The 27,737-nt window shown below is 51.0% G+C and overlaps 1 protein-coding gene across 2 annotated transcripts; it reads right to left on the bottom strand.

Moving 5' to 3' along the window:
* Nucleotides 1-61: 61 nt before the first annotated feature.
* Col6a2 (collagen type VI alpha 2 chain) lies at nt 62-27,737 on the bottom strand. Of its 2 annotated transcripts, none has more exons than XM_087597684.1 (28): nt 27,664-27,737; nt 19,534-19,685; nt 18,825-19,423; nt 18,611-18,631; nt 17,826-17,891; nt 16,517-16,570; nt 16,360-16,404; nt 16,010-16,036; nt 15,820-15,846; nt 15,680-15,724; nt 15,312-15,365; nt 14,769-14,831; nt 14,162-14,224; nt 13,899-13,988; nt 13,368-13,430; nt 12,705-12,767; nt 12,338-12,400; nt 11,752-11,814; nt 11,269-11,319; nt 10,858-10,893; nt 10,457-10,519; nt 9,210-9,272; nt 9,002-9,037; nt 8,516-8,561; nt 8,225-8,377; nt 7,603-8,055; nt 7,466-7,504; nt 62-3,533 (listed from the first exon to the last, which is right to left on the bottom strand). In XM_087597684.1, exons 2-28 carry the CDS (start codon nt 19,670-19,672, stop codon nt 3,238-3,240), a joined length of 2,781 nt encoding a protein of 926 aa, XP_087453810.1. In that variant the 5' UTR covers nt 19,673-19,685; nt 27,664-27,737; the 3' UTR covers nt 62-3,237. The 2 variants fall into 2 exon arrangements, with proteins under 2 accessions (XP_087453810.1, NP_001094211.1); NM_001100741.1 differs by having other exon boundaries at nt 62-1,098; nt 27,664-27,729.

Genomic DNA, 27,737 nt, shown 5'->3' with positions numbered 1-27,737 from the left:
TGGTACCTGCCTGGGATAAGGCCCTAGTGGGCACAGACACTGGGGATCTGGCAGCAGCAGGGAGGCTCAAAACCTTTATTGGGCCATTGGGCATGTGACATGGTGCTCTCAGAGTTGATCTCCTGAGATAGGAAATAACGGGTAGAGAAAGACAGGGCCCTGGGCACAACTGGTGCAGGCCTTCAGAAGGGACTAGCGGATGCATGAAGGAGAAACGGAAGTGGAAGGGCAGAGGCTGTGGGAAATGGGCAGTGGGAAGACTCTGGGGTCCTCCAGTGTTTGAGAGCAAGGTATAGGTAGGCTGGAGATGTGGGGAGGGGAAGCCAAGGGAGCCGAAGGTGGGGAAGGGGCTTTGGGTTCAGAGTCCTTCTGTCCTGACCTTGGGAGAAGGGCTTTCACTTTCTAGAAAGACCCAAGTGTACCGTCTAGCTGGGACTGGCTAGGGTCCTAGTAGCACCACAGATGGGAAATGGTCAAGAGATGGTAGAGCATGGCGGCGCTAACAGATCCAGCGGATGAACCTGTCGAAGAAGCTGGGCTGGGCTAGACTGTCGAAGTCTTTCTCCCGGAAGATGGCCGCCCTGTCACCCAGGCTGATCTTGGTAAGTACATCCATGTCCACATCACCACCCACAGCGACCACGGTGGGCACCACATTCTGCTTACGCATGGAGTGTACGGACTCCTCCAGGCTGTCGTTGCCCGTGACGCCGTCCGTGAGGAAGACGAAGGACAGCTCCGCGTGACGCCGGGCCCCACCCCGTGCCCCCCGCACCACGTTGTTGATGGCGTGCACGATGCCTGTGCCCACGTGCGAGAAAGAATTGAGGTAGGTGGTTCTCTCCAGGGCCTCGTGGATGGTGGTCACATTGTAGGTCAACGGGAAGGCCACCTGTTGCTGGTTCTGGCTTCCATACTGCAACAGGGCCATGCGGGCATTGAGTGGGTCGTCATCCCTTCGTGCCAGAGTCAGGCGCCGTGACACCTCCTCCACGAAGCGCCGTGCCTTGTAGAAGTTCTGCTCGCCCAGCCGCTCCGAGCCATCCAGCAGGAAGACAATGTCCACGGGCCGTTGTGTGCACTGGGCCACATAGAGCTCTGCAGGGAAGACGTAAGGTGGGCCCGGGGAAGGCAAGGGGTGGCCAGCTTGAAACTCATCCCATTTCTGCACACAACCTGCTTTTGGGATCCCAGGTCATGGGACTTTGGGACTTCACTCATGGTCACCAATGGAGGCCTCAACAAAGCAGCTCCTTTGGAACATGTCTACTGCCCCCTGGGAATTTTTCTTAAATGCCCCCAAACTAGAGGACTAGAAATCCTGTCTAGAGACCAGAGGATTCATTGTTTGTCACCAAGCATGTCTCAGCCGCCATCAACCACCTCTGGGACTCTCAAGAGCTCCAAATCCCTCACTTAGCCCAAGCTTCAGAAACTCACATAAAAGTCACTCTCTGGTGGGAGGGTCACAATAAGGCCCCTGGACCTGACTCCTTCCCCAAGAGCCATTTAGTTCTGAGTTACCTGGGCTGTCTCAGCTGTACATCTCCCAGAAAGAGGAAGGACCCAATGTGTCCTGGCACTCACTGTGGCCTTGGTATACTGCTATTTTCCAAATAGATAGCAGTCTACATTTGGTATGGCTGAAGCAACCCACGAGGGGCCCATGGTGGATTTCACCTGGTGGGCAGCCACCAGTCCCCCCCCCCCCACACACACACAGAGGTGTGTCAGAGACCACAGGCTAGGGCCTTGCTACCTATTCGCCGGACGTCTATCTCGGCTCTCCCTTGCGTTTGCCGCCAGAGCCCAGGCATTTGGGACCCCAGGGAATCCCATTAAGAACAGCCTGACTCCAGTCATGTATGATCAAGAACTGCTGAGGCAGAACCCAGGTGCCAGGGTACCCACCCCACCCCTACCTCCTCTGTGCCTCACCCCCACCTCCCCCTCGACTCCAATCCATCCCAGGGTATGCTAGCCCGACATCATTTGACCATGGCAATGCACAGTTAAACGTTTCATCTCTTTATAAAATGTTTACAATCGCTCACTACCTCTGAGTCTGAGCCCCGAGTCGGGTAGTGCCTCAATGGGCAGGGTCTTTCCTACTGAGCATATTAGTCGAAAACCTTATGTAGTACCCGCAATCCCTGAAATCTGCTCCAGAAAATTTTGAGGGACTACTGGATCTCCTGGCTCCTCACAACTCACCCACTCCCTCAGTTATTAGCACAAGCCCAGAGGCACACAGACAGTGGGGGCTGCTGGCTTGAGCACTTTCCCTCAACATCAACATCTCCAGGGCCTGGAGGAGACTGGGTAAGCCTCACCCTGGGAGAGAGGGGCACAGATGGGGTGGAGGACATCCGTCTAGCCTGATGAGACCCCTTGAGCTCAATCAGAACGCAGAAAGGACCAGGACAGGGGGATCTTCCCAAGCATTCAAATAGCACCACCCCCATCTGTGCTCTCAAACACAGGACTCAGCTGAACTGAGGTGATGTGCTCTGCTGAGAGATGCCCAGAAATTTACATCTCATGAACCTTAACCTAATCCCAGCAGTACAGCCCTTTGCCACATGTGAGCTTCTGGGGCTTAAGGTGAGCCTTCGGTCACTGATGTCCTCAGAGCAAAGAGGGGCACGAGAGAGCATGCCTTTTTTTTTTTTTAATCCCAGCACTGGGGGTGGCGGCGTGGGGCAGAAGCAGGGGGAGCTCTGTGAGTTTCAGGCCTACAGAGCAAGTTCCAGAACAGTCAAGGCTGTGAAACAGAGAAACCTCATCTCCCAAAACAAAATGTAAAACATGAGAGGAAGAGGAGGAGGAAGAGGGAGAAAAAGGGAGAGGAGGAGGAAGAGGAGGAGGAAGAGGAAGAAGAGAGAGAAGGAGGAAGAAGAGAAGGAGGAGGAAGAGGAGAGGGGAGAGAAGGAGGAGGAAGAGGAAGAGGAAAAGGAGGAGGGACATGGGGATACAAAGAAAAGAGCCTATGGGGAAATAGAAGTGATACTGGAGTGGTGTGCCCACAAGCACAAGGATGGAATTTCTACCAGAGGCTGGAGGAACTAGGAGGGACCCTTCAGAGAGTGTCATATTAAAGACACAAGGTTCTATACTTCTGGCCTCAGGAGTGGGAGGGCCAGTTCCTAGGTTCCTACTGCCTAAGGCCTCAGCCCTGGGAATCTAAAAGAAATGAGGGGTTAGATCTGGCTATCTGCCCGCAGTGAGCCCGAAGCTTTAGCAGAGTGCCAGCACGCTCTCTGGGTCCCCTGTGATATCCCTGTGCACCAGTTTAAAGGTGTCAATGAACAGCTGCATCCAGTCCTGCCGCTCGACCCCTGTGGAGAACTTGGCCCTCTCGGCGGTGTAGACCATCACAGCCACCAGTTGGGAGTAGGCAGCTGGGTTCTGTGTGAACTCCGTGGCGTTTAGCAACTGCTGGATCAGGGGGATGGTCTTGGGGAAGGTGGGGTCTGGACCCTCTTCCGTGCGGAGGAAGGTGACCGGGGGCTTGTTCCCGGGCCATGGTTCATCTGCAAGGGAGTGTCCAGAGAAGACTTTAGGAGGTCCAGTGGGCGTGGCTGGCCTCCAGCCCTCCTTAGGCCTCTGACCATGGACAGTGGTTAAGACCAAGAGAATAAGCCCAGGGAGACAAGTAGGAGGGGGGAATGGAGCAGGTGGTAGTGGGGTGTCTAGCCTAGGCAGGAAGCAGCGGGTCTGAAGAAGCTGATAGCAAGAGAGACAGCCAAGGAGACAGCCCGGTAGTAGTTTTGGGGATCCACAGAGCTCTAGAAAAACTCAGCGCGGAACATTAGTACCCAAGCCCAACTAAGATGTGCACAAATGCTGTAAACTTCCTCCAGGTCGGTTCTGCATCACCACATCCCTAGGAAGAGCCAGCTCCAGACAGCGCCCACAGACAAAGCCACGATGCTAACCTTTTGGTCCCAGGGTGGGTTTGCTGTTCTAGGACCTGTCCATCAGGGTCTGAGACTGTGAGTGGTACAGGCATCAAGGGAGACCAAGACCCTCCTTATCTCCCGCCCTCTTCAGCCTTCTCTCTCCTCTCATCCCCTCTCCCTCTCTCATATTTTCTTTTTGTCTCTGTCTCTCCCTCCCTTTCTATTTCTGTTCTCTCCATGCCTTTTCTCTTTGTCTCTATTTCTCTTTCCTTGTTTCTTTATTCTCATTCTCTCTCCCTCTCTCTCTCTCTGTCTCTCTCTATCTCTCTATCTCTCTGTCTCTCCATCTCTTTCTGTTCTTTCCACTTCACTTCTCTTCATTTCGATTTCTCTTTCCTTGTTTCTTTATTTCTTTCCTTGTTTACTTCTCTCCCTCTCTCTCTTTCTCTGTCTCTCTCTATCTCTGTTCCTATCTCTCTCTCCCTCTCTCTCTGTCTCTGTTCCTCTCTCTCTCTCTCTCTCTCTCTCTCTCTCTCTCTCTCTCTCTAAAAGATTTATTCATTTATTATATATAAGTACAATGTAACTGTCTTCAGACATACCAGAAGAGGGCATCAGATCCCATTACAGATGGTTGTGAGCCACCATGTGGTTGCTGGGATTTGAACTCAGGACCTCTGGAAGAGCAGTCAGTGCTCTTAATGGCTGAGCCATCTCTCCAGCCCCTCCCTGTCTGTCTGTCTGTCTGTCTGTCTGTCTGTCTGTCTCTCTGTCTGTCTCTGTCTCTGTCTCTCCATCTCTTTCTGTTCTTTCCACTCCATTTCTCTTCATTTCAATTTCTCTTTCCTTGTTTCTTTATTTCTTTCCTTGTTTATTTCTCTCCCTCTCTCTCTGTCTCTTTTTCTGTCTGTCTCTCTCTCTGTCCCCCCCACCCCTTCTCTCTCTCATATTATGACTATGACCCAGTAGATGTTATGGTCAAACTCACTCCCTTTTCTTTGGTAGCCAAGGAGGCATGAAGAAACTCAGATGTGTCCATCACAGGGGATGCCCTAAGACAGTGGTTCTCAACCTTCCTAACGTTGAGACCCTTTATACAGTTCCTCCTGTTGTGGTGACCCCCAAATGTAAAATTATTTTGGTGCTACTTCGTGACTGTAATTCTACTGCTGTCACGCACGAATCATAATGTAAATACCTGTGTTTTCTTATAGTCTTGGGTGACCCCTCTGAAAGGGTCATTGGCTACCAAAGGGGTCGCTACCCACAGGTTGGGAACAGCTCTAGAGGCTCTTTTTCACCTCCACAATCCATGCTCAGGTCTCTCCACAGTCTTTGGTACTGTGGTCATTACTGATTTTCTTCCTACAATCTTTAGCTCCTCAGGCACACTCAGTAGTCCCTAGTGATGGACACCATCTCTGGCCTGAGGCAGGCCCAAGGTAACCAGGCTTCTGGGTAGATAGGGCTAGGTCAGAGTTAGGAGGGTGGTTGACACCACATTCTTATCGGAAATGCTCACAAGGATGCTCACCCAGGACTTCCCTTACAAACACAACGTCTCAGGTTACTACGCTCCCCTTACCCCACCACCATGTCTAATTTATCTCAAAATTTCATATGAACATAAATGCAAATGTGGTCAGTAGAAAGGGGTTAGGGAGATGTGGGATGTGGAGGGGGCCTTGTAAGGAGCGCTATGCTTTGAGGGGTCCTAAGGCCTCAGAGTAGGTTGACTTCCCCATTTCCTCTTGATCTCGCCACCCTCCAGAGTCGGTATGTTCAAAGGTGGAAACTGTTTGACCGCGAACCCCATCCTGGAGCCTCTATACCCTATCATCTAGTGTCACCCTATACAATCCAGACATAGATGTCACCAGAAAGGGAGATGGAGAGAGACAGCTCTTTGAACTCAGAAGTGAACTCCCCATAAGACACGGGGCACTCAAATTCAGCAGGCATAACTGAAGTAGCCCATGAGCAGAGGGCTCCACCTCAGAGACACAAGGCCTACTCAATAAGAGAAAATCAACATTGACCATTGCTATCAGAGCTACTGAAGCCTCACAAAGCATCACCAAGAGAGCAAGCATGTGACAAGATTCAATGCCTTTCTTCCCCGATACCAAAGTTCGGCAGTAAAAAGGGGAACCTGCTACCCCATAAAGACAGCCCCAGAAACCCACAGCTGCTCAACCTGTTGACTAGAAACTTAAACCTTTCCTCCTGGGATCAGGAGCAAGACTCAGGGATCAAGGGTCTGGCTCTGTGCTGGAGGGGTAGAGCCATCTGCGAAATCAGCTTCTCCTATACAAACCTCACTTAAAGCTCTACAATACTGGGCTAGAGTTTGATACCATCACCCGCCAAAGTACAGTTTCACCTAGGAGCCCAGTCAAGGTGCCAGGAGCTAGGGTCAAAGGCATAGCTGGACGGTCTCACATCAGGCATGGTCCCTAGTCTTTGGCAGATACCAGAACTGGCAACTTGAAGCCAGTGCTTGGAGCCCCACATAATCCTTCTCAGATGGCTGAGGCTAGCGTGTGCCCTGAAAATGTTTTCTTGGTAGTGATCTGTTTGAACAGTATGAGACCCTGACTCCCAGGCCACATGGTCATTTCTAATCAGGTGGGCTCTGAGCCTGTGCGCATGCTCAGTGGGCCACCTTGTCTTTGGGAGGGATCAAGGAGCAGTCGAGGCTTTGTAGGGAGATGTGGCTGCACAGTGCAGGCTATGAGGGCTACTACCTGTGGCTCATCTCCACAGTAGCCCCACCATGCAGAACTGGCCCAGCCCTTACTCAACACTCCTGAATAAATAGGGCTTGCAGAGGGGACTGAATGGCCCCAGGACATCTTCATGAGGCACTCTGCAGCAGCATCTTGGGGAGGCATTGTCAGGGACCCTCAGCACAGCAGGGACACCCCCTACCATCCCTTGGGAGAAGCAGCTCTGAGTCCAGCCTCTTACTATGAAGGCCACAAAGGCAGCTGCAGGGTTAGAAGCAAAGCTGTCAACTGCTGGTGGGTACCACCACCATGCTTGTCTCCAGATGTCTAACACCAGCCGCTCTGCCCAGCAGTTTTAGGACTTTATCTTTTGATCAGAGTTTGCTAGGCCTTGGCAAGTGGATGGCTCTAGTTATGTCTGCCCACAGCGGAGCTCCTGGGAGTCCAGGAATGAAAGGAAGGCAAGGGAGGGCCTGACCCTATGGACCGGAAGGAGAGAACCCCAGTGGTAGGGAGACCAGATTCTTGCAAGAGACTCCTTTTGTACTGAAATGCCATTTTGATCAATGGTCAAGAGCCAAGCACTTCCAAGCCAGCAGCCTCTGCCCAGATGGTACCTTGCAGGGGCTCAGGATGACACTATGAGCTCGCAGGAGCCAGTCCTCACCCTGAGCCTCTGACTCTACCATGCCAGGGGTGAACTTCAAGGGTTCCTCACTAAGGAGGTGCCTCCACATTGACAAACCCTTGAGGCTGCACAGTTCCTGTTAGAACGGGAAGGATGCTGGGGCTGCTCTGCTCGTCTGGGATTAGGGTTCCGGGTAGACCAGTTACCTGTTTGGCAGGGAAGTTCTGGACACACGATCTGGGGGTCTAGAAGAGAGAAGAGAGGCCAGGTCTCTGTTAGTTCTTTCCGGGCTCTCGGCAGTAGTAAGCCTTCTAGGGGTAAAGGCCTGGGTGCCATCACTCACCCGGACAAAGGACGTCTTCCATGTCATCGATGAATTTCTCGGCCACCAGGTCAGAGAACAGCGTCATGTTGCGCACCTGCTGGGGCTTGTCACAGGCGATGGAGTAGAGGTTCTCGCTCTCGTGGGTCTCGTGGAACATGTCACCGATGCCGATGGCTGTCACGGTGACGTCTCGGTCACACAGTGCCCGAAGATTGAGGTCATCATCTCGAGGGTCATGGCGCCCATCTGTGATGACCACTGCGAACACCCGGGTCTTCTGGCGCCGGCTCTCTTTGATGAGCTGATTATAGGCGAACTTGAGGGCAGAGGGCGTCCAAGTGCCGCCGGCAATCCACTCAAGGTTTTTGACGGCCTCCTTGAAACTGGACAGGGAGTTGACCCGCTCGTCGTCCAGCCGGATGGCCTCAAAGGTGCCCTCATGGCTGTACTGTACCACACCCACACGTGTACCTACAAGGGGACAACAGTGTGATCCGGGTTATACCAGCCTGCGCTCCCACCCTGGTGACCATGGCTCAACTGCCTGGAATGAAATCATGGGATACATGGCAAAGCCATGATTCTGGCTATATGTAGGGTTCTGGTTTCTACCTCGGGATCCTCCTAGGTTCTCACTGACCCGTTTCAGACTTGGGGTCCTTGGCAATGGCGCCCAGCCTGTTGACCACATTGATGACAAAGTTCTTCTCCAAGGTGAAGTTGGTGTAGCCAATACTCTCAGAGCTGTCGATGACGAAGACCACATCCAGGGCACCGCAGCGCTTCTCACAGTCTGGAAGGGCGTGCAGGGTGACAACATTAGTGAGCGGAGAGTGTGAGGACACTTAGGGTACAGGGCCAGAGATACCGTGAGTGATCCGTCCCTCCGGCGGCAGCCACGCACACATCCCGACGTGCTAGGCCAACTCACCACAGCACCCACAGGTCTCCCTCACATAGGTCATGACGTCACATTCCTGAAACACAACCCCCATGGGTGCACTTAGGCGGGGCATACCTACCATTTCCTCAGGGCTTCCACAGGAGCCCCTCACCCCGTGTCTACTGATGTCCATGCTCACATATAGAATAGGACTTGATACACACATCTCCAACTTTGCCCTCTGACCTTACCCATGCCAACTACATCCAAGGTCCCTGTCCTTACCAACTTGACCACTGCTGACTTTGCCCGCTGAACTGGACTTAACTCTTGACAACCTCGATTCTGACCTTGTCTCTGCTGACATCCAACCTGTTGACTTCAACCTTTGACCCCAGGCCTACTACCTTGGCCCCTCTGAGCTCATTCTCTGACTTTGCCCTGGCTAACCCTCAGTACCCGATGCTCTTGGTCTTTGACTTTTTAAGAGAGAAGAACACTCATAAACAGGGTTCTACAATAGGTGACACTTACCGTGAGACCAGGATCTCCTGGAGGGCCGGGTTCTCCCTGGAGGACAAAGGACCACAGTAAGAGGTGAGGCTTCTGAGTCCGATTTGCCTGGTGCCACCACCCAGTACATACTGGCCCATGGGCCCATAAGGGCAGAACCAGGAAGATTCACATATATTAGCCTGGCTGGTTTGGGAGCTGTGGGCTAAAGGAACAGAGCTGGGTTTACCTCAGGTCCTGGGATTCCTCTTGGCCCCCGAGGGCCAGGTTCACCAGGGGGACCAGGATCAGCCTGAGGAGAAACAAGGAAGTAGGCTCAGTATAGTTCTGGGAGGTCCCTCTGCTCCATAGAAGTATTGATCCCCGTCTCTGCTGGGAGCAGAGTGGTCACGAAGCACTGCATCACCTGCTTCATCCCAAGTCTGGCACTACCCTCGGGTCTTGAGCAGTCGCTATCAGAGCCTTGGAGAGAAAGAGAGAGAGAGAGAGAGAGAGAGAGAGAGAGAGAGAGAGAGAGAGAGAGAGAGAGAGAGAGGGGAGAGAGGAACAGAGGAAGGGGGAGAGAAATAAACAAGGGAAGAAATAAAGAAACAAGGAAAGAGAAATCGAAATGAAGAGAAAAGGAGTGGAAAGAACAGAAAGAGATGGAGAGACAGAGAGGGAGAGGGAGAGGGAGGAGGGAGAGGGAAGAGGGAGGAGGGAGAGGGAGGAGGAAGAGGGAGAGAGAGAGAAAGAGAGAGAAAGAGAGAAATAAACAAGGAAAGAAATAAACAAGGAAAGAGAAATCGAAATGAAGAGAAGTGGAGTGGAAAGAACAGAAAGAGATGGAGAGACAGAGAGAGAGAGGGGGAGGGAGGAGGGAGAGGGAGGAGGAAGAGGGAGGACGGAGATGGGAGAGGGAAGAGGGGGAGGGAGGAGGGAGAGGGAGGAGGGAGAAGGAGGAGAAGAAGAAGAAGGAGAAGAAGGAGAAGGAGAGGAGGAGGAGGGGGAGGAGGAGGAGGAAGAAGACAGCCACTGAAGAACATCAAAGATAATGCTGGGATAGCTTACATGGAGACATCCAATGGCCATCTGGGCATTCTCATGTGCCCGATCTGCCTACCTATTTATTACCTGTCCACCCACCTACCATCCCTTCAGTGAACTGCCAACCCCACCCGTCTGTCCACCCACCACCTCTGCTCTCCACCCTTATATATGTTGTCTGGCCCTCTCTGTTCTTCATGCACCCACATGACCATCTGCATACCCAATGGTGCCAGGGACCTAGACATGAACATGATATGGGTCTAGCCTGTGCCACGGAGCCAACAGGAGGTGCTGGCTGAGGGCGGTGTGAAAGCACAGAGGAGGCTTTCTGAGCCTGACCATTCCCTTCAAGGGGCTGGTGCCAGGCAGGTTGGGTGTGTCTTCAGTGATCTTAGGCTCTCGTCATGGGCCAGCCCGTTGCCCAGGGCATAGGACGGTGACACTCACTGGCTCTCCTTTTTCTCCCTTCCGTCCGGGTGCTCCTTTCAGACCAAAGTCTCCTCGGCCTCCCTATGACACAGGACACACATTAGCCGTGGGCGATGGGTGGTATGCACACCCCTGTCCCACACGACGAGACCTTCCTCGGGGATTCAGAGGTGCCACAGAAACCCTTTGCATAGTTGAGCATCTGTTAAGGATGCTGGGCATTTTCAGGAAAGCCTTGGGTTTTGTTTGGAAAAGGACACAACACAGGAGCTACCTTGACCTCAAGCCCAGCCAGGGGCCATGTTGCCAGTCCTGGAGCAAGGAAATGACCCAAAGATGATTCCCACAGTGGACAAGGCATGCAGGACGTCTACAACCCCTAGCAGGAAAAGGCTGATTGGGATAAGACCTCTAAGTACCTCAGGGCCTGGTGGGCCGGGCTCGCCTTTTTCACCCTGTGAAGCAAACAAAAGTCTGACAGGTTGCACAGTCCCAGACCCCAAGTCTGCGACAGGTAGAGAGGCCCACCTCGCAGCTAAGACCACCCCCTCACGATTTCTCAGATAATCAGCATTCATACAGGAGCTCAGGAGCTCACACACACCTCAGGTAAAGGCCATTAAACCAATGCATAATGAGCCATGCTGAACCAAACCTGGGTTATGTTCGACCCCTGATATCTCCTGGTGCTGGCTGGATCTACCTTTGCACCAAGCGACAGGTGACCCCCCCATCCCATCCCTATTCCTAGTCCCACATTGAGGAACTTCAAAGCCTTGCCCCTCCTCTGCAGGCTTTTCCTGGGAGTTCTTGTCCCATACTGGACTTACGGGTGTCCCTCGGGGTCCTGGGTAGCTGAATCCAGGCCTTCCAGGATCTCCCTGAAGGGGAAGGTTGAGTTAGCCGGAATGGCTGATGAGAAGGAAGAATCCAAATAGTGCAGGGTAGGGTGAGCCTAGCCTTGCTTGCCTACCTCTGGACTGGAGTGTATGTGAACAATGACACACACTAGAGAAGCCACAGGGACCATGCAGTACCCATATGGCTGTCCATCCCTCAGGACCCTGCCATCTTTCCCAGCAGGTCATTGCTGGAGAGGGCAGAAGTAGGCTGCACAATCTGCTACTGCTCTCCATGCTCAAGAGGCCCAGCATCGCTACCTCAGCCAATCTCATTAGGAGCTGGGAATAGGAGGTTCAAGGGAGGCCTCTCTCCTCCAGGGTCCCAAGCTTTTCCTGCCATGCTCTTGGTGGGCACCTCCTCAGGCAGCTGCCTTGGACCCCATCCCATATTGCCAAAAGGAAGGGACATACCTTGGGTCCTGGCTGTCCTGAATCTCCTCGAGGCCCAGCATCCCCAGGGTCTCCCCGAGATCCCTGAGGGCAAGAGAGGAGTCAGAGCTGGCCTAGTCCTCTGAAATGGCGATAACCCTAGCTTGATTTGACCAGCTCTGAGAAGACGGCAGGTCTTAGCAGCAGGGCCACCACTTTGCCTGGGGCTAGGGACTGGGAAAGGTAGGCAAGGGTAGGATGGGGAGTGGGTAGGGGGTCTGGAGCAGAATGGGGGTTTACAGAATAGGGCTGGAAGTGGGAAAGACTTTGGGAGGCAGGGTGATGAATGGGTGGTGAGAAGGCTGGGGGTCTGGGGGTAAGTGTGGAGTGGGTGGAGGGCTGGAGAGTGTGGAAGGGGGAGGTCAGGGGGCAGGTGAGGAGCGGGTGGGGTAAGGGGCAGGGTGGGAAGCTGACAGGGTTAGGGGAAGAGTTCCAAGGTAGGAAACACGTGGGAGGGATAGAGGGCAGGGTAGAAAATGGTTAGTTTGAGAACAGGATAAAGGGTGAGTGGGAACCTGAGGACAGGGTACTCTCATGGCCTTAAGACTTCAAGCGTCCCCATACAGACCTGCTTCCCTGGCTCCCCAAGAGCTCCCTGGGGGCCTCTGGGTCCAGGCAAACCTCTGTCTCCCTGCAAAGAAAGGAGATGAGGGTAAGAGGATGGGATGCTGTGGCCCTAATGCTGTACCCACAGAGTCCTGACATCCGCCCTGTGGGTGGCGGGGTTCAGGGTGGGCCACCCTGTAGTGGTCCTGCCTCGGCTGGGTCTGTGAGAAGGTTTAATGAGGCAGGTTGTACTGAGCACAGATCCCTCCAGCTCCCTCCCTTCACACCCTTCCTGTCCTAGGTGTAGCCTCCTCCACTCCGGTCTTTGCCACCTCCTGTCCTGGGTGTAGCCCTCCGCCCTGGCATCTGTCACCTTCTGCCAAACCTACCTTGGCTCCTTTACTGCCGATTTCTCCAGCCAGACCTCGTGGCCCCTCAGGACCAGGGTCTCCCTGTGAGAAGACAGGTCTGGTGAGGTTTGGGCCAAGCAGCAATTCTGAACCATCTCTTCCAGAAACAGTATTAGAGTGTGTGTGTGTGTGTGTGTGTGTGTGTGTGTGTGTGTGTGTGTGTGTGTGTGTGTGTGTGTGTGTGTATTTGAGGATAGGGTTAGAGAAACAAGTTATTCAGCCCCTCAGGGCAAAGACATCGGTATGGGAGGGGTAATGTCAGAATGGTCATACTCTCCAGACCCTCAGCCCTGCTGAAACCACAATGTGGTAGGGACCCTAACCAGCTCAGAGGAAGGTTCCTTCATCACCGTCCTTGGGAGCTGTGGCAGTGGGAGCCTATGTCTGCAGTGGGGATGCTACAAAGATGTGGCAGTGTGCAGCCTCTGTCATTGTACATGACATGCATAAGATGGGTGGTGCCCTTCCAGAAGCCTCAGGGGCAGGTGGGAGTGTGGGGCCTGTCTGAGGCTTACCTTCTCAGATAGTACAAGGACCCTCCACCCCAACCCTGTCAGTGATAAGACCTCAGAGTTTTCTTCAGCCCATCAGCTTTATGGAGAGATCCTAGAGCAGAACCCTTTGTTCCTTAGAACAACTTACCTTCTCCCCCTTTGGACCATCACTGCCCGGGCCGCCCTTGGTCCCAGGATCTCCCCTGCGTCCCTGGGTGAAGGAGAAACGTCACTGCTGGGAGGGTCATGTGGACCACCTCTGATCCTGCTCTCTCTTGGGACCCTGAGTCTGGTAGTCCCTTCTGATATCCCTCTGAGGCTGTGTCTCTATCCCCCTACTGCTGCTCTGTCCCAGTCAAAGACTAAGGTGTGTAGGTGCTTCTGGTCAGGCCGGGCAGTGACTGGGACGCGGCGTGGACTGTCAGCATGATCATTCCTGCTCCCTCCCTGACTGGGCCTCCTCAGACCGTCTCTTCTAAGGATTATCCCTGGGAAGGGGTCGCTACCCCGAGTTCAGCCCTGGGGAAACCTTGAAGGGAGGTTAAGGGAAGGGCTGGTTGGGAAGAGAGAGCTCTGCATTTCCCCAGTGCCATTTGTCCAAGGCCTCTCCACAGAGGAGCCTGAAGCAGGGACCTGGTCTGACCGAGGCGTAGGGCGTGTGGTTGCAGGATAAACTCACAGGCTCTCCTTTTGGTCCACGGGGGCCAGGCCCTCCCTTGCCTCCTTTCACTCCTGGACTTCCGGGAGCTCCACTGTTGCCTCGATATCCCTGTGTGAGGCAGGGACAACACAGCATGGCCAGGCTTGTGGCCGAGGAATGTGTGGGATCTAGTGAGCGATGGCCCTCTTAGCCAGTCTCCCCATCCCTCTCCACATGCATGAGGACATAGGACAGTGTGGATGGTATCTTGGGCAAGGGCAGTGAGCAGGTCAGGCACTTACCTTGCTTCCTTTGTCTCCAGGATTTCCTGGTGGTCCCCTGCGTCCTGGGCGGCCAGAGTCCCCCTGGAAGGGTCAGGAGTAACATCAGTTTTGTTTATGGATGGTGGGCCGAATCATCTATATTCTCTTATGTTCTTAGCGCACACGGGATTCCAGGCCATAGGAGGAGACCTTGCCCGAAAGACCAACCCATGAGCCCAGAGTAAAGTCTGGGACTCTCTGGGAAAGGAGCCCTCTGTGAGGGACTGGTCAGAATGGGATGTGCCTAAGGCAGGGGATCAAGGGAGAAGGGACAGGAACATCTCAGGTCTGGGTTCCTGGGGAAGACTGCCTACCCTGTGGCTAAAGGACTAGGGCTACCAAGGGCCAAAGGTCACCAGGATCTCAAGGAATAGGTCTCTGCGAGCTTGGAAGGGGAGGTGGGCAAGCTGTGGTGCATGTGACCTGCTCTTGAATAGTGAGTGAGGCCGGGACCTTCCTGCTAGGCTTCACAGCCTGGATATCCCCTCACCCTAATCAAAGCTGACACAGGGAGCTCCCAATGCAGGGATTCCTGAGGGTGATGACCCAGCCCGTTCTCTAAAGCTGCATCTAGCCAAGCCCTTACCTTGGCACCTTGGTCTCCTTGCTCTCCCGGGCTTCCAGCTTCTCCGGGGTATCCATCGGGGCCCTGTGGGAGGTGAGAGAGGCTGTTAGGCTGTCTGAGTCCTTGCTTAGTGCTGCCACAGGTGGGCTGTGCTCCCCTCGAGTCAGGAACAAGGACACAGAGCAGGGACCCCCAGAACTCAATCTGGCTGTGAGATTCTGGCTCAAGAAGAGTTGTGCCTAATCCTGGTCATCAAAGATTCAGAACTTCCCAGCCTAGGACCATGAGCTTCATTTGGTCTGGCAGCCATATGTGTCCCAGGGTTGGCTCACAAGCTGAGGGGGATGGGTTGGGACCTCACACATGTCCAAGTGTTGGCTCATAGGCTAAGGACGATGGGTTGGGACCCCAAGACTAGCGGAACTACAGACATGGGTGAGGGTCAAGCAGGGAGAGGTTGGGCAGAAGAGAGAATCTGAAGATTCGCTTCCAACTCTGCCTGGTAGCCATGTTCTCCGAATGACCTCTCAGGGGCTAGGCAGAAAGGATGGAGAAGTTACTCACCCGACTTCCCGGGTCTCCCTTGCAACCAGGAGGCCCAATACGGCCCAGTTTGCCCTGAAAGGAGAAGATGGGATATCAGAGTGTAAATCTGGGGTTCATGCAAATCAGTGACAGCACCGCTTAGGCCCTTGTATGACAATGACATCTGCACCCTAGAGAGAGCACAGGAAGGTGAGGTGATTCCCCTTTGGCTTCTTCATTCTGTCTCCATGGAGACAGAATCCCAGGACTGGGCCAGATGCACGGGCGTGAAATGTCCTCACCACGCGTGTGTGTATATGTCTATATGTCTATATCTGTGTGATTATAATGATGCGCATGGGGCAGGCACAGTGGTGTCTGGCAGCTGGGCTGGGGCTGGTGGCTACCTTCTGTCCATCTGTTCCGTTCTTGCCTGCTAGACCCGGAGCTCCCTGGAGAAGAAAGAAAAAAGGGCTGGTTAGGTCTGGATCCTTGTTCCTTCTCAGCGGCAGGGCAGGGCAGGGCACACCCATCCTTTCAGGCTTACCTTCCGACCATCTGATCCGAATTCACCCTGTGCGGGAGGAAAGCAAAGGGTTGGTTGAGGCCCCAAGCTTCACAGACACCGGGGTGCAAATGAAGATACTCAGCCCGAAACATGAGACCCGCCCGACAGGCTGTTGTGTTCGCTGGTGGACGGAGTAGCTCTCCATATCCTGTGCAACATTGCGACTTACCTTCTCTCCCTTGAAGCCAGGCACACCCTGAGGGCAGAAGGAGAAGACAAGAGTGTCACCGAGTGCATGTCAGCAGGTGCAAGGAAGCCCTGGATAGACAGACGTGGAGAGCAGCCAAGACCCAGCATCGAGGGCGTACACAGTGGCTGCATCATGCCTGGGAGCCACAAGTGGGTTTGGCAGAGGAGGGGGGTTCAGGCTGGATACATAGTTTTGGGGTGACCTTCAAACTGTAGAGGTGCTGTTCTTCTTGGGCAACTGGGGCTGGGCTGTGAATACCCTGCAAGGGGAACTGCCCCAAACTCCCTCCCTTTCCCTTCCCCCATCCCAGTCCTGGGTAGAGAACTTGCCTTGGGTCCTGGGAATCCAATGGGGCCTTCAATGCCAGGGTCTCCCTGTGAAGAAGGAACAAAGACCCTTAGTCGTGATTCCAGTCCTGGCTGCAGGGAGAGTGGTTGGGGGGTCAAGTCCAGGGGTCAGGGGCCAGAGGCCATGTGGGGACCTTACCTGTCGTCCTTTCTGTCCAGGTTCTCCTGGCTCGCCCATGTTGCCCTTGGCGCCCTAAAAGCAGAGGATGGGGAGAAGGGTAAACTGAGGCACGGGAACCCTGTCATCTCCTGAGAGAGGTTATACAGCAAAAGCTGTTGGTCCCTCCCCAGGCGAGAACATCTTGGAATGGGATCAGTTTCCCCAGAGGGTCCTGGTAGCCCCCACCAGGCTCTGACGACTCGTTTTTCTCTGAACCCTGATAGACAGCTTTCCATGACGCCACGCTAAAAATGGGCAGAACAGCTTCTCAGCTGGGGATGCTGGCACTGCGACTTCTGAGCCACAGCCCAGACCACAGCTGAGGTTTTCAGCCAGGCACTCACAGGGCCATGAATTCCTCATGAATGGGATGGGCATGGATAAGATGTGGATTGAAGGGACTAGGCAGATCGGGGCTTCAGGAAACCACCTTACATTAGACTCCCTAGGAATTAAAGTTTTAAACCTGTATCAGAGCCTTACTAAATAAATGCGCTTGCTTATTAATTTTCTTTCCCTTTAAATGCAAAAGGATGGAGGAGAAGGAAAAAACCATGAGGTACAAGAGAGAGGAGGGGGATCAAGCAGAACAAGCGGACAGACATCCTGGTGGGTCTCAGCTGTGCTCTGCCCTGAAGACCCTGTGGCATCTGCCTCCCAGTGCCCGGGTCACTGCTCCACTGTATGGGTAAGGTAGCTCTGAGTGGCAAATCCATTCCCAGTTATCACAGGGTGGGAATTCTCGTGGCCAGGAGACATCTCACCGGCCGCCCACTGCTGTACAAGCCCTCACTGCACTGGCAAAAGTCACTTCATGTGACTGGTCTCAGCTTCTTCCTACCCTTCTGGTTCCTGACATGCGCATCCTTAGTTTCAGACGCCATGGAAGTGGAGTTGGAAAAGATTTATTTTACACCGCTCTGTTAGAAAAACACCAGGCAACCATTCCGAGCAGAACTTCCTTAAAGTCTAGAACTAAGTCAGCCTCCAAGGGATGCCTCATGTTAATTGGCAACCACGCTATCGACAGAAATGTATTGGGTGCGTTATTTCCCCACGTGGGCCTGCTTGCTTACTTCACAAACGTATTTTAAGTGGCGTGTCTTAATCTTTTTAAAACATTTCCTACTTCTCTCAAAATATCATTCGAAAGGAAACGGAAACAATCAGAAGTTTAGTTTCTTCAAGTTTGGAAGCGCTGAGGCCACCCACGGACAGCTGGCCTTCAATGTGGAACTCACGCAGGGGCTTCCTGAAAAATAGGCCATGCGGTCTCCAGGCATCTTACCTTCTGTCCTCGGTAACCCTTGGGTCCGTGGGGTCCCGGAATCTCCAGGCAGCTCACCTTGTAGCACTGAAATGAGGTGGACAGACAGCAGGTCAGGGGGTAGGACAAGTCCCCAGCTGGGGGACAGGTATAACCTTGGGACTCTCAGAGGAAGTTTCCAAACACCCATACAGTTAAATCATCTAGCCACATTCTGGGTAAGCAAGGCTGGGTTAAGCATTCTGGATAAGCGAGGCTGAGTTAAACATTCTGGATAAGTGAGGCTGAGTTAAACAATGACAGACCGTTAAAAGAACCCATGAGCTCTCGTCAGGGCTGGGCACCATTTATATTGTGGGGACCGAATTGCCATTCTTTTAAGTAGCTGTTCTAGGTTGGATTTTTCCACAGAAGGGGAAGGGAGGGACTTTGGGTACCTTGTCCCCTTACCCACAGGGACACAGCACCTTCCAAGGCTGTAGGCTGGTTTCTAGTCTGAGTTGGATAAAGCCCCCCCCACGGTCTGGTACATGACTCAGTTTCTTCAGAGATCATGTGGTTGGTAGATAACGCTATACCAGCCTCCCTCCTGCCCTGGGGAGGAACTAAATAGCCTGGGTTTGACTGGGGATGAAACTGGAGTTTCATCTAAGCTCAAGAGATTCAGGCCAAACAGAGCAAGTGGACTTCAATTCTGCTGCTGCTCTGCTCTGCTCAACCAGGAGTAGGGCGTTGGTCCTCCGCTGGGTCAACGGTTGGTTGTGACCAGGTAGCATACGTTGTACTGTGGTGACAAGGCAACTTACCTCTCCGTAGGCTTCATGTTTCTGTAGGAAACAGAGAGACTCAGATTAGCTTGGGCCTAGGGACCTGTATGTCACCTTCTAGTCTGGATGGGGACCATGGACATGAAAGGACTTGACCGTAAATCCCCCTCCACTGAGACCCGGAACTCTGCCTACTGCCACGTTGATGGGTGGGCGATATCCTTATACCTCTGCCTGAACCACGGATGCTCACCATGACCTTGATGATGCGGTTGATGGTGTCCTGGTCAATCTCAGTAGAGTCAGGTCGCATGGTGGCATAGTTGTTTCGGTATAGCTCATGTGGGGTGTTGGCGATATCCCGCAGGCCTTGTTCATTTAGGTTCCTATTGGGGGCCACGGCAAAGAGCCGGATGCCCTCCTCGCGGGCACGCTCAGCCTGCATTTTGATGCCCCCACAGGGATTGCCTGTGACGTGGCCATCGGTGATGACCACGGCAAAGTTGACTACACCCCGGCCTACGTGCTGCCGGATCTGCTGGGTCATGTTGGCCAAGGCACAGTCAGTGAAGGTGCCCCTGCGGAAGGAGCGGATGCCTTGTAGGCTCTTAGTGAAGGAGGCCCGGTCGCTGCCTGGGGGGCTGAACACCTCCACCTGGTCCGAGAAGTGTAGGCCACCATAGCGCCAGCTCAGGGCCACCTGCTCCAGGTAGAACTCGTTCTGCAGCTGGCTGATAAATTGTGGTACGAACTGCTGCATGTGATAAAGCAGGCTGTCTGTGGGGGACTGCATGGCCACGCTCTCCGAGGTGTCCAACACGAAGTACACGTTGACTGGGCAGTCAGCCTTCTCTGGAGGTGGGGGACAGGGCGGACATTGGACCCATCAGGGCTTGCCCAGTCGGGGCTATGATGTGAGCTCACCCTTACCCCATGAGTACCGCTCTCTCCCATCCAAGTACCTGGACAGTTGTTGTTCCTGTCAGTAGTAGAGATATCAGGTGAGATGGCTTCCTGCTGCTGGGCATGGAGGACCCCCAAGAGTCCCCCAAGCAGGAGCACAGAAAAAGAACCCTGGAGCATCTTGGTAGTAGTCGTCATGTGCCCTGATGTCCTGCAATAAGGAGTGGCCATTATAGACACTCCTACCCCCAATAGACATCACTGCTCTTCTGGGTTGGGATGCACGTAGCTTGAAATCCTTTGAGGAATAGGCACTTCCATGCCCCCCTCCACCCACTGGGGAACCATGCTTCTCCAACTCTCTATTGTCTGCAGAGCTCAGTTCAAGGCTGGATATAGGCATTCAGCTCTTCTCTGTTCTCTGAAGCCAGGCTATACATAGATGGGCCCATTTGTGTGTGTTGGGGACACCAGGGAGAAGTGTCTCTTCACATATCCTGCTCTAGGATCTTCATTGGGGACAGGAGGAAGGAGAAGCATGCCCTTTCACTCAGGCAGGCTCAGTGCGGGACTCTGGGAGTGTCTCCCCAAACCCTGTAGCTTGGCTCCCCTTCACGTGGGGCATTGGTATGGACTGAGTGGAGCCAGGTCTAGTCAGACAATGATTTTTAGTATGACTTCCCATCAGATGCCGGCAAATTGAGGGCAGCCCTTTGTGGGCACAACAAGACCACTAGACAAGAAGTGACACAATACTCTGGAGTGAGGGTGATTGTGCTCCCGGAGGGACTCTGTCCCAATCTGTTATCTGGGAAATTTCGTCAGTCAGAGAAAGTACTCCAGATTTCAGATGTTCCATTATTATAGTTGAAAAATGGGTGGGGTCAGTGAACAGTGTATTCAATATTAAGGATGGAGGAAATCAGGTAGGACACATGCACACTTGTAATCCTAGCATTTGAACATCTGAGACAGGAGCCATGAGTTCAAGACCAGCTGGGCTACATAGCAAGATCCTGTCTCAAACTAATAAGTTTCATTCCAAAAAGATGAGATAAATTATACCTGAGTAATTGTTGATACAGATGGTAAGAACATCCAAAGGACAGAGAACAGACTGTGGAGAACAATGTAAGCATAACAGACCATAACTGAAAAGACAGGTGGCCTCAGGAGAAACAAAGAATTGACAGAGGGATCTTGTGTTGAAGATCATGAACGCCCCTTATCACCAGGAAAACAGAATTAATTAGGCATGGCCATGTGAAGTACATTAAGTCTACCAGTTGGGAAATCTAACATGTAATAAGAATTCTAAAACTATCTGTATAGAGAGAAAAACAAAGACAACAGCAAACTCCAGGAAACACCTAAAGGAAAAAAAATTCATTGGCAATTATAGAGACAGCCTCAGTTGTTCCAAGATAACCTCCATTTTTCGCCTCCTGGTACTCATATGCTAATGTAGTTTTCTCACAACAAATCATGCTGGACAGTGCTGTGCCGCTGCTAAGGCGAGGTCTATGTTTGGGATCTCAGCACACGGGAGGTGGAGGCGGGAGGGTCCAGAGTTCGAGGCGAGCCTGAGCTACAGAAAAAGGCCCTATCTTATAAACCAAAACTAAAATCACAAGTGTTTTGATGGACTATTACTGAGTGGGTATAATCCTAGAACCATGATACCCACCGGGTATCCTGCCTCCCTCTGATATACAATACCCTTCTCTGTTTCTCTATTTTTAAATGTTAAGGTCTGCTTTGTCTGATGTTAACATAGTTATCCCTTCTCCCTCTGGCTGTTTGCATCTTTGTATCTTTTCTCATTAAGGCACTGTTAATCTGTTTGCTTTTTTTCTCTTCAGATCTAAAGTGAGTCTCTTGCAAGGAGCATGAAGTGGGGCTGTGTTGTTTTCTCTAGCGCCCACTCTGCCCATCTCTGTCTCGCAATTGCAGAGTTTAATCCAATTTCGTTAAAAGAAATCACGGACAGAGGGTATCCCCCATTTTTTTGCGTCCGTTTCCTCTATGCCACGCACATCCACGTTCCCAATTTCTCAAATAACCATCTACGTGTGTGTTGTAGCAAAATGTCATTTCTTTGGAATTTGTTTGCTTTTTCTTGGTGGTTACTGAGAACACTGTTCCTAAAATCGAAACTATTTGAATGTGTACCAATTTAGTGACATAAAATTTCTCCACCTTTAATATCTCTGACCCCAATATCATAAAACTTCATCCCGGGACTGCAGAGACTGCTTGGTGTTAAGAAGGTGCACTACCCTTACAAGGAAACCCAAGCATCTATGTAGGGTGGCTCACAACTTTCTGTAAACCAGCTCCAGAGGATCTAATGCTCTTTTCTGGTCTCCATGGGCACCTGCACTCACATGCACATACATACACACTCACATAAATACACATGCACACACATATACACACCCATGCACACACACATGCACAATGCACACACATTCACACCCATGCACACACATACACACACACATATACACAAACATCCACATATACCCCCCACACATATATACCACACACACATGCACACACACATACAAATACACATACACATGTAATTTTTAAAACTCCATTCTCATGTAAGTGCTTCTCAGATCTCAGTATTTGGCTCCAGGACCTCCTACTGACACAAAAACCTGATGCTTAACTGCCTTCTATAAAATAATATACTCTTGGCACGTAGCTTCTGCATATCCTTGTGTATACCTGAAATTATCTCTATGTTGCTGTTAATGCCAACCACAATGGAAATTCTATATAAATATGTGTCATGCGGCATTTTAAAGACACCAACAGGGAGTAAAGGTCTGTGAATATTCAGTACAGGCACAGCTTAATTTTTAATCTGTGATTGTATTTATGGATGTGGGAAAAGGGAATACAGAAGGCTGGCCACATATTTAAAAACATAACTAATATACATTCACATTTTTAATTTATTTTTTACTTTATGTGGATGGGTATTTTGCCTGCAAAGATATATGTGCATCACGCGTGTGCCTGGTACCTCTGGAGGCCAGAAGAGGGTGTTCAATCCCCTGGAACTGGAGTTACAGGCTGTAATGAGCTGCTATGTGGTTGCTGGGAATGGAATCTGGGTCCTCTGGAAGAGCAGCCAATGCTCTTAACCACTGAGCCATCTCTCCATCCTTATAGCCAACATTTTAATATATCCGTTTCTTAAATTCTATAGCAAAGAAACTTTGAGATTACACATCAAAACGGTAACACTAGCTCTTAGACAAATAATTGTTTTTCTTTAAGACAGATTCGCTTTCCAAATCATGTAGAAAAGAAAAACCAGTTACCCTCCATTGTTACAGTAACACTAGCTTTTAACAGTTGCCAATGTGTTTTCCTTTTCTGAGATATTGGTGTTTTCTTATGGCTTTTAGATATTGTCCATTATCCTCCATGTTAACCCTCAGGATTTCCTTTAACACTTGTCTCAGGGCAGAGGCTCATGATGATGAACACGCTTAGCTTTTGTTGACCCAGTAATGTTTTTGTTTCTCCCTTACTTTCAGGGACTGTTCTGCTAGGTCTTGGTTGATACTAGTTTGCCTTCATCACTTTGACTATCTTAGCCCTCTGCCTCTGGACTCAAGCTTTGAGAAGAAATTTGCCAGGAGACTTATCAAGGCCCCTTTGTATCGGACAAGTCATTCTTTTCTTATTGCCTTCAAGCTTTTGTCTTTGGGGTTAAATTATGATGGCTTTTAGTTGTAGGACTCTCTGAGACCATCCTACTTGGAGTTTAAGCTTCTTGGATGTTTCTATTTCTTTATCAATTGGTGACGTTTGCTGCCCCGCCCCCTGACATTATTTCTTCAACTCCCTTTGTTCTCTCTCCCGAGTCTCCCAAAATGCATGTGCTGCTGCTACTCACGATGCTCCCACGTCCCTCCCAGGCCTTATTCACTTTTCTCGAGAATTTTCTTTCTGCTCCACAGACTTGACAGTTTTCCTCATTCTATCTTGAGTTCACCGATCCTCTCTTCTGGTTTCTCAAATACGTTTCAGACTCTCTAGTAAGATTTTCCACTTCAAGTCTGTACTTTTCAGATATTTTGGGCTTATTTTTAGTTAGTCTTTTTTTTTCCTGGCATTTCACTGACACTTTCATTTTATCCATAAATTATTTCCCGACTTCCTTCCTATCCTCCATTAGCTCTTTAAGCATTTCAAAGATGACTCTTTTAAAGTCTTTGTCTAGTAGGCCTACCAATGGGCTGTTCTCGTATGCAGGGTCTACTGATTTATTTCTTCCCATTATTAGCCAAGCACTGCACCACTGAGTCAGCTATCTACCCCATCTTCTTCATATACATGTGTGTGTGTGTACCTTACATATATACATAGTAGATTTATATATATACTGATCTACAAATCTATTGATTTATAGGTATCTACTTATCTATAAATCTACTGATTCATAGATAAATATACACACTGATATATATTTCTACTTAAATATATCTCTACTGATATATATCTACTGATATTGATATATATGTCTACTGATATATATCTACTACTATCTATCTATCTATCTATCTATCTACATATATATATATATATATGCCAATTCTTTTATCTCCCATTGCCATTCTCTTCTGGATGATGTCACATTCTTTTTGATCGTTTGGTGAAAATCAAAGACTCAAGTCTAATAATGGAGTCACTCTGGAACCCAGAATGTCTGCCTCCGTGACGATTTAAGGTTTCAATTTTTGACCCTGATGGCTACAGACAGCCTCTGTGACAAGAACCGACTTGAAGTGTAAATGTAAGTGTGGGGTCTTCCAGGGCTCTTTCTGAGCCAACCCTCCATGGGCACATGCAGCAACTTTCCGGTTTCCTCTGGCCACGCCACTGCTTTCGAATGTATGACTCCAACATGGAGACAGAGAAAAAAAAAGCAGAGAATGAAATTCCAGCCCTTGAAGTGCTTGGGAAGTCACTTCATTGAGAGGGGAAGAGAGTTGCAGCAATGAGAGATACAAAAACGTCAATAGCTTTTGCCAAGGCAGACACCCTAAAGAACATCTTAGATCCCAGTAGAGCCAAGTTAGATGTTAAGTAACAGGAGGAAACTGGGAAACCCTAGCCTTGTGGAAATTAAATTCCATGCTCTTAAGACAACAAGTTAAAAAAAATACAAGGGAAATAAGAAAACACTTAAAATGCCTAAAAACTAATAAATTTCTAAAACATAGCAAAATCATTTCCAAAAAGGGGAAGCACACAGCTGGGAGAGCTGACACCAAGACCAAGACCAAGACCAAGAAAGAGCTCAGATCAGCAACCTAGCCTACAACCGAAGGGACGAGAGAAGGCACAGCAGAGTAAACCCATGGCTGTTAGAGAACAGAGGAGATGAAGAGAGGACACACGAGACACAAATTAGAAAAAAAAAATGGAGGGAGTCTAGGAGGAAGTGAAGCCCGATTCTTAGAAAACACAAGAATTTGGATAAACCAACCAAAAAAATTTTTGAAGAAAACAGATTAATTGTACCTGAACGTTGAAACCTAATAACCATTTCGATACACCTAATTAATATGAACAACTACAGCACAGGATTGGGGGTGTGGTCAGTGGCAGAGCACTTGCCTAGCATGCACAAGTAGGCTGAAACTTAGGTTTGAGCCCAAGTGCTTGAGTGTGCATGTACGAACACACACAGACAGACACACACACACACAGACACAGAGAGAGAGAGAGAGAGAGAACGCATGAAACCAACCAATCATAAAATGACAAGCAATTTGGGACCCTGTGCACAGTTGATGAGAATGTAAGCTGGTGAAGTTGATGTCAAAACCTTGGAGGTGTCTCCAAAAACTGTAAAAAGAACTGCCAAATAACAGAGCTCTTCCATTTCTGGGTCCATCTTTATGATATCTCATCTATCTATCTATCTATCTATCTATCTATCTATCTATCTATCTATCTATCTATCTATCTACACACACATATCACATACACACACATATAGAGGGGGTGGGGGGGAGGGGAGGGGGAGGGGAGAGAGGGGGGGGAGATTTAGTCCTTTCCCTCCCTCTCCAGGGTCTCACCACATAGCCAAGTAGGTTTTGCTGATGTTGTTTTTGTTTTTAAAGAACATCTACTAGGAATGTGGGAAAATTGTAAATCACAGTAACCCTGCAAGTGGCTGCTGGTGGTAATGTTGTCAAGCTGAGGTAGAGCAAACCTAAGCATTGTGCACCACAATGGGCAGACTGGCAGTGAGCAGACCACATGTGCTCTATCCGGCTTCTCTGGTGGGTGATGGGCAATGAGTGGAACCAGGGCCGCTCAGAACTGAGCTCCCCACTCCTGAGCCATTTCACTGCCGCATGGACTAGGAAGCTACCCCATGTCTAGCTAGCGTCTCTGCTGGGCACCCATGGAGATGCTGTTCACAGTATGGGCCAGCACCTATTGAGGTCAGAGGCTGGGTTCCTAGGCTTGCTCAAGTGTGGTACCCCACACTCCCTGACTATTTGTGGGACTTCTCTAGATTCTTAAGACTTCATGAGTGGGCAAAAGAGACACAACAAGGCTGGCTAATGGAAGTGTGGAACCGTGCAAAAGGAAGAAACAACTCCAAACTCACACCATCTGTATTCTAGAAACCACGCTACCAGTACTGTCTTAATCTAGTGCTTGGGTTGTGAGCGGTCTATCTAGAGCCCTCAGAATCCCTGCTAGCTGAAACTGGTGGGTGCTTCTAAGTCTGACCTTATTCTGAGAGGAGAAGGCAGGACCACCTCTAGGAGGGCGGGTATGACAGGCATCTTATGCCAGAGCCTATGCAAATCTGCAGTCCCTTCTCATCCTGGATTCTGAGAATCGAATCAGAGAACCCCTGATGCCCAGAGCTTCCCGTGCCCTGCTGAGAGACCTGCTTAGAGGCCTCCCCAAAGAAGAGCTGACTGGATTTGCTGGCAAATCACTGCTGCACAGGAAGGAACCCCTCCTTCAGCTCACGAGCTGCCCAAGTGGCAGCAGTCTTGACTGCTTCTTCCAAGGTCTGTGCTGACTCCCTGAAACCACTTCATTGGGGGAAACTCACTGTCCCCAAGACTGATGCGCAACTCTCAGAATGGATGCTCTAAAGTCCCATGCTCAACCCCTCCCGTCTGGTACTACCTGTTCCCTGGGACCCTAGGTCCAGGCCCAGTCTCTGGCCCTACTGATTCGGTCTAAGGGATCCCAGACACCTGTGTTACCTCCAGTCTTTGTGAGATGAAGCCCCAAATGCCACCTTTCTTTTTTTCTTGCTATGCGTGTGCTCGCTTTGAAGCTAGAACTATTTAATTGAGGGAGAAAAAACAAACAAACAAACAAAAAAAACCAACCCAGTAACTTAATCTGGACCTTAAATGTCCCTTGTAGGTACCTTGTTCCTCTGTGGCATTTGGCTTCATGTCCTCAGGGGAGCATGGGAATACCCCCTAGGATACCCAGGCTTCACAAGGGGCTATGTTGCTGTCTATAGGAGAGGGGTCTCTGAGGTTGCCCACCATGCTGTGGGAGTGAGTGCCCAAGGGTGTCCCAGGGGTAGTATAGAGCCAAGAGTAACACATTATTAAAGCCGGGTCCACCCTCATGATTCCTGGCTTGCCCAGCGGTGGGATCTGAGACTCCCTTCTCTGCTGCCCACAGAGTACCCTTGAAGTCCATCTGAGGAACTAGTTTAAGTGGCTGTTCCCTTCCTTCCCCACGACGACTATCCTTCCCTGGGGCCTGCAGAGAAGCCAACAGTGAACCCGCGTCCAGGTTCAAGTCACAGCGTGTGTTCGTTCCCACTGAGGCGATTTCGGTTCCTTAACCCTTGGAAGATAACTCAGATCTGCTAGAAATGGCCATAGGTCTGACCAGATGCCAGGCACTCCGAGGACTGGGAAGAAGGGGCATCTGGTCCATCTGGGATCAGCAGAAAGCTGTGGAATCCGGAGGAAGAAGAAGCCTGCACTCCAACTGGGCCCTATGGGACAGAGGCCTAGGGGGCACCAGGAGACTAGAACCTGGGGCTGGACTGTCTGGTTTGGGGAGAACTGTGCTCACCCTAGACTCCTGAGGTGCAGCCCCTGAATCCTGTTCCCCCTTTCCCCGGGTGTCCTGGCTGGATACCATAAAAAGCAGCTTACCTGGCTTGGAGAGGACGTCTGGGTACTTCCGAGGACAGCTCGGGTCCTGACGGCCCGAGGTGCGGGCGCCGAGT

This window comes from Rattus norvegicus, chromosome 20 (genome assembly GCF_021556685.1).
Source record: "Rattus norvegicus strain SHRSP/BbbUtx chromosome 20, alternate assembly SHRSP_T2T, whole genome shotgun sequence".
NCBI classification, from domain to species: domain Eukaryota; kingdom Metazoa; phylum Chordata; class Mammalia; order Rodentia; family Muridae; genus Rattus; species Rattus norvegicus.
The sequence above is the reverse complement of the archived record's forward strand: the minus strand, read 5'-3'. Positions and strand labels throughout refer to the sequence as shown.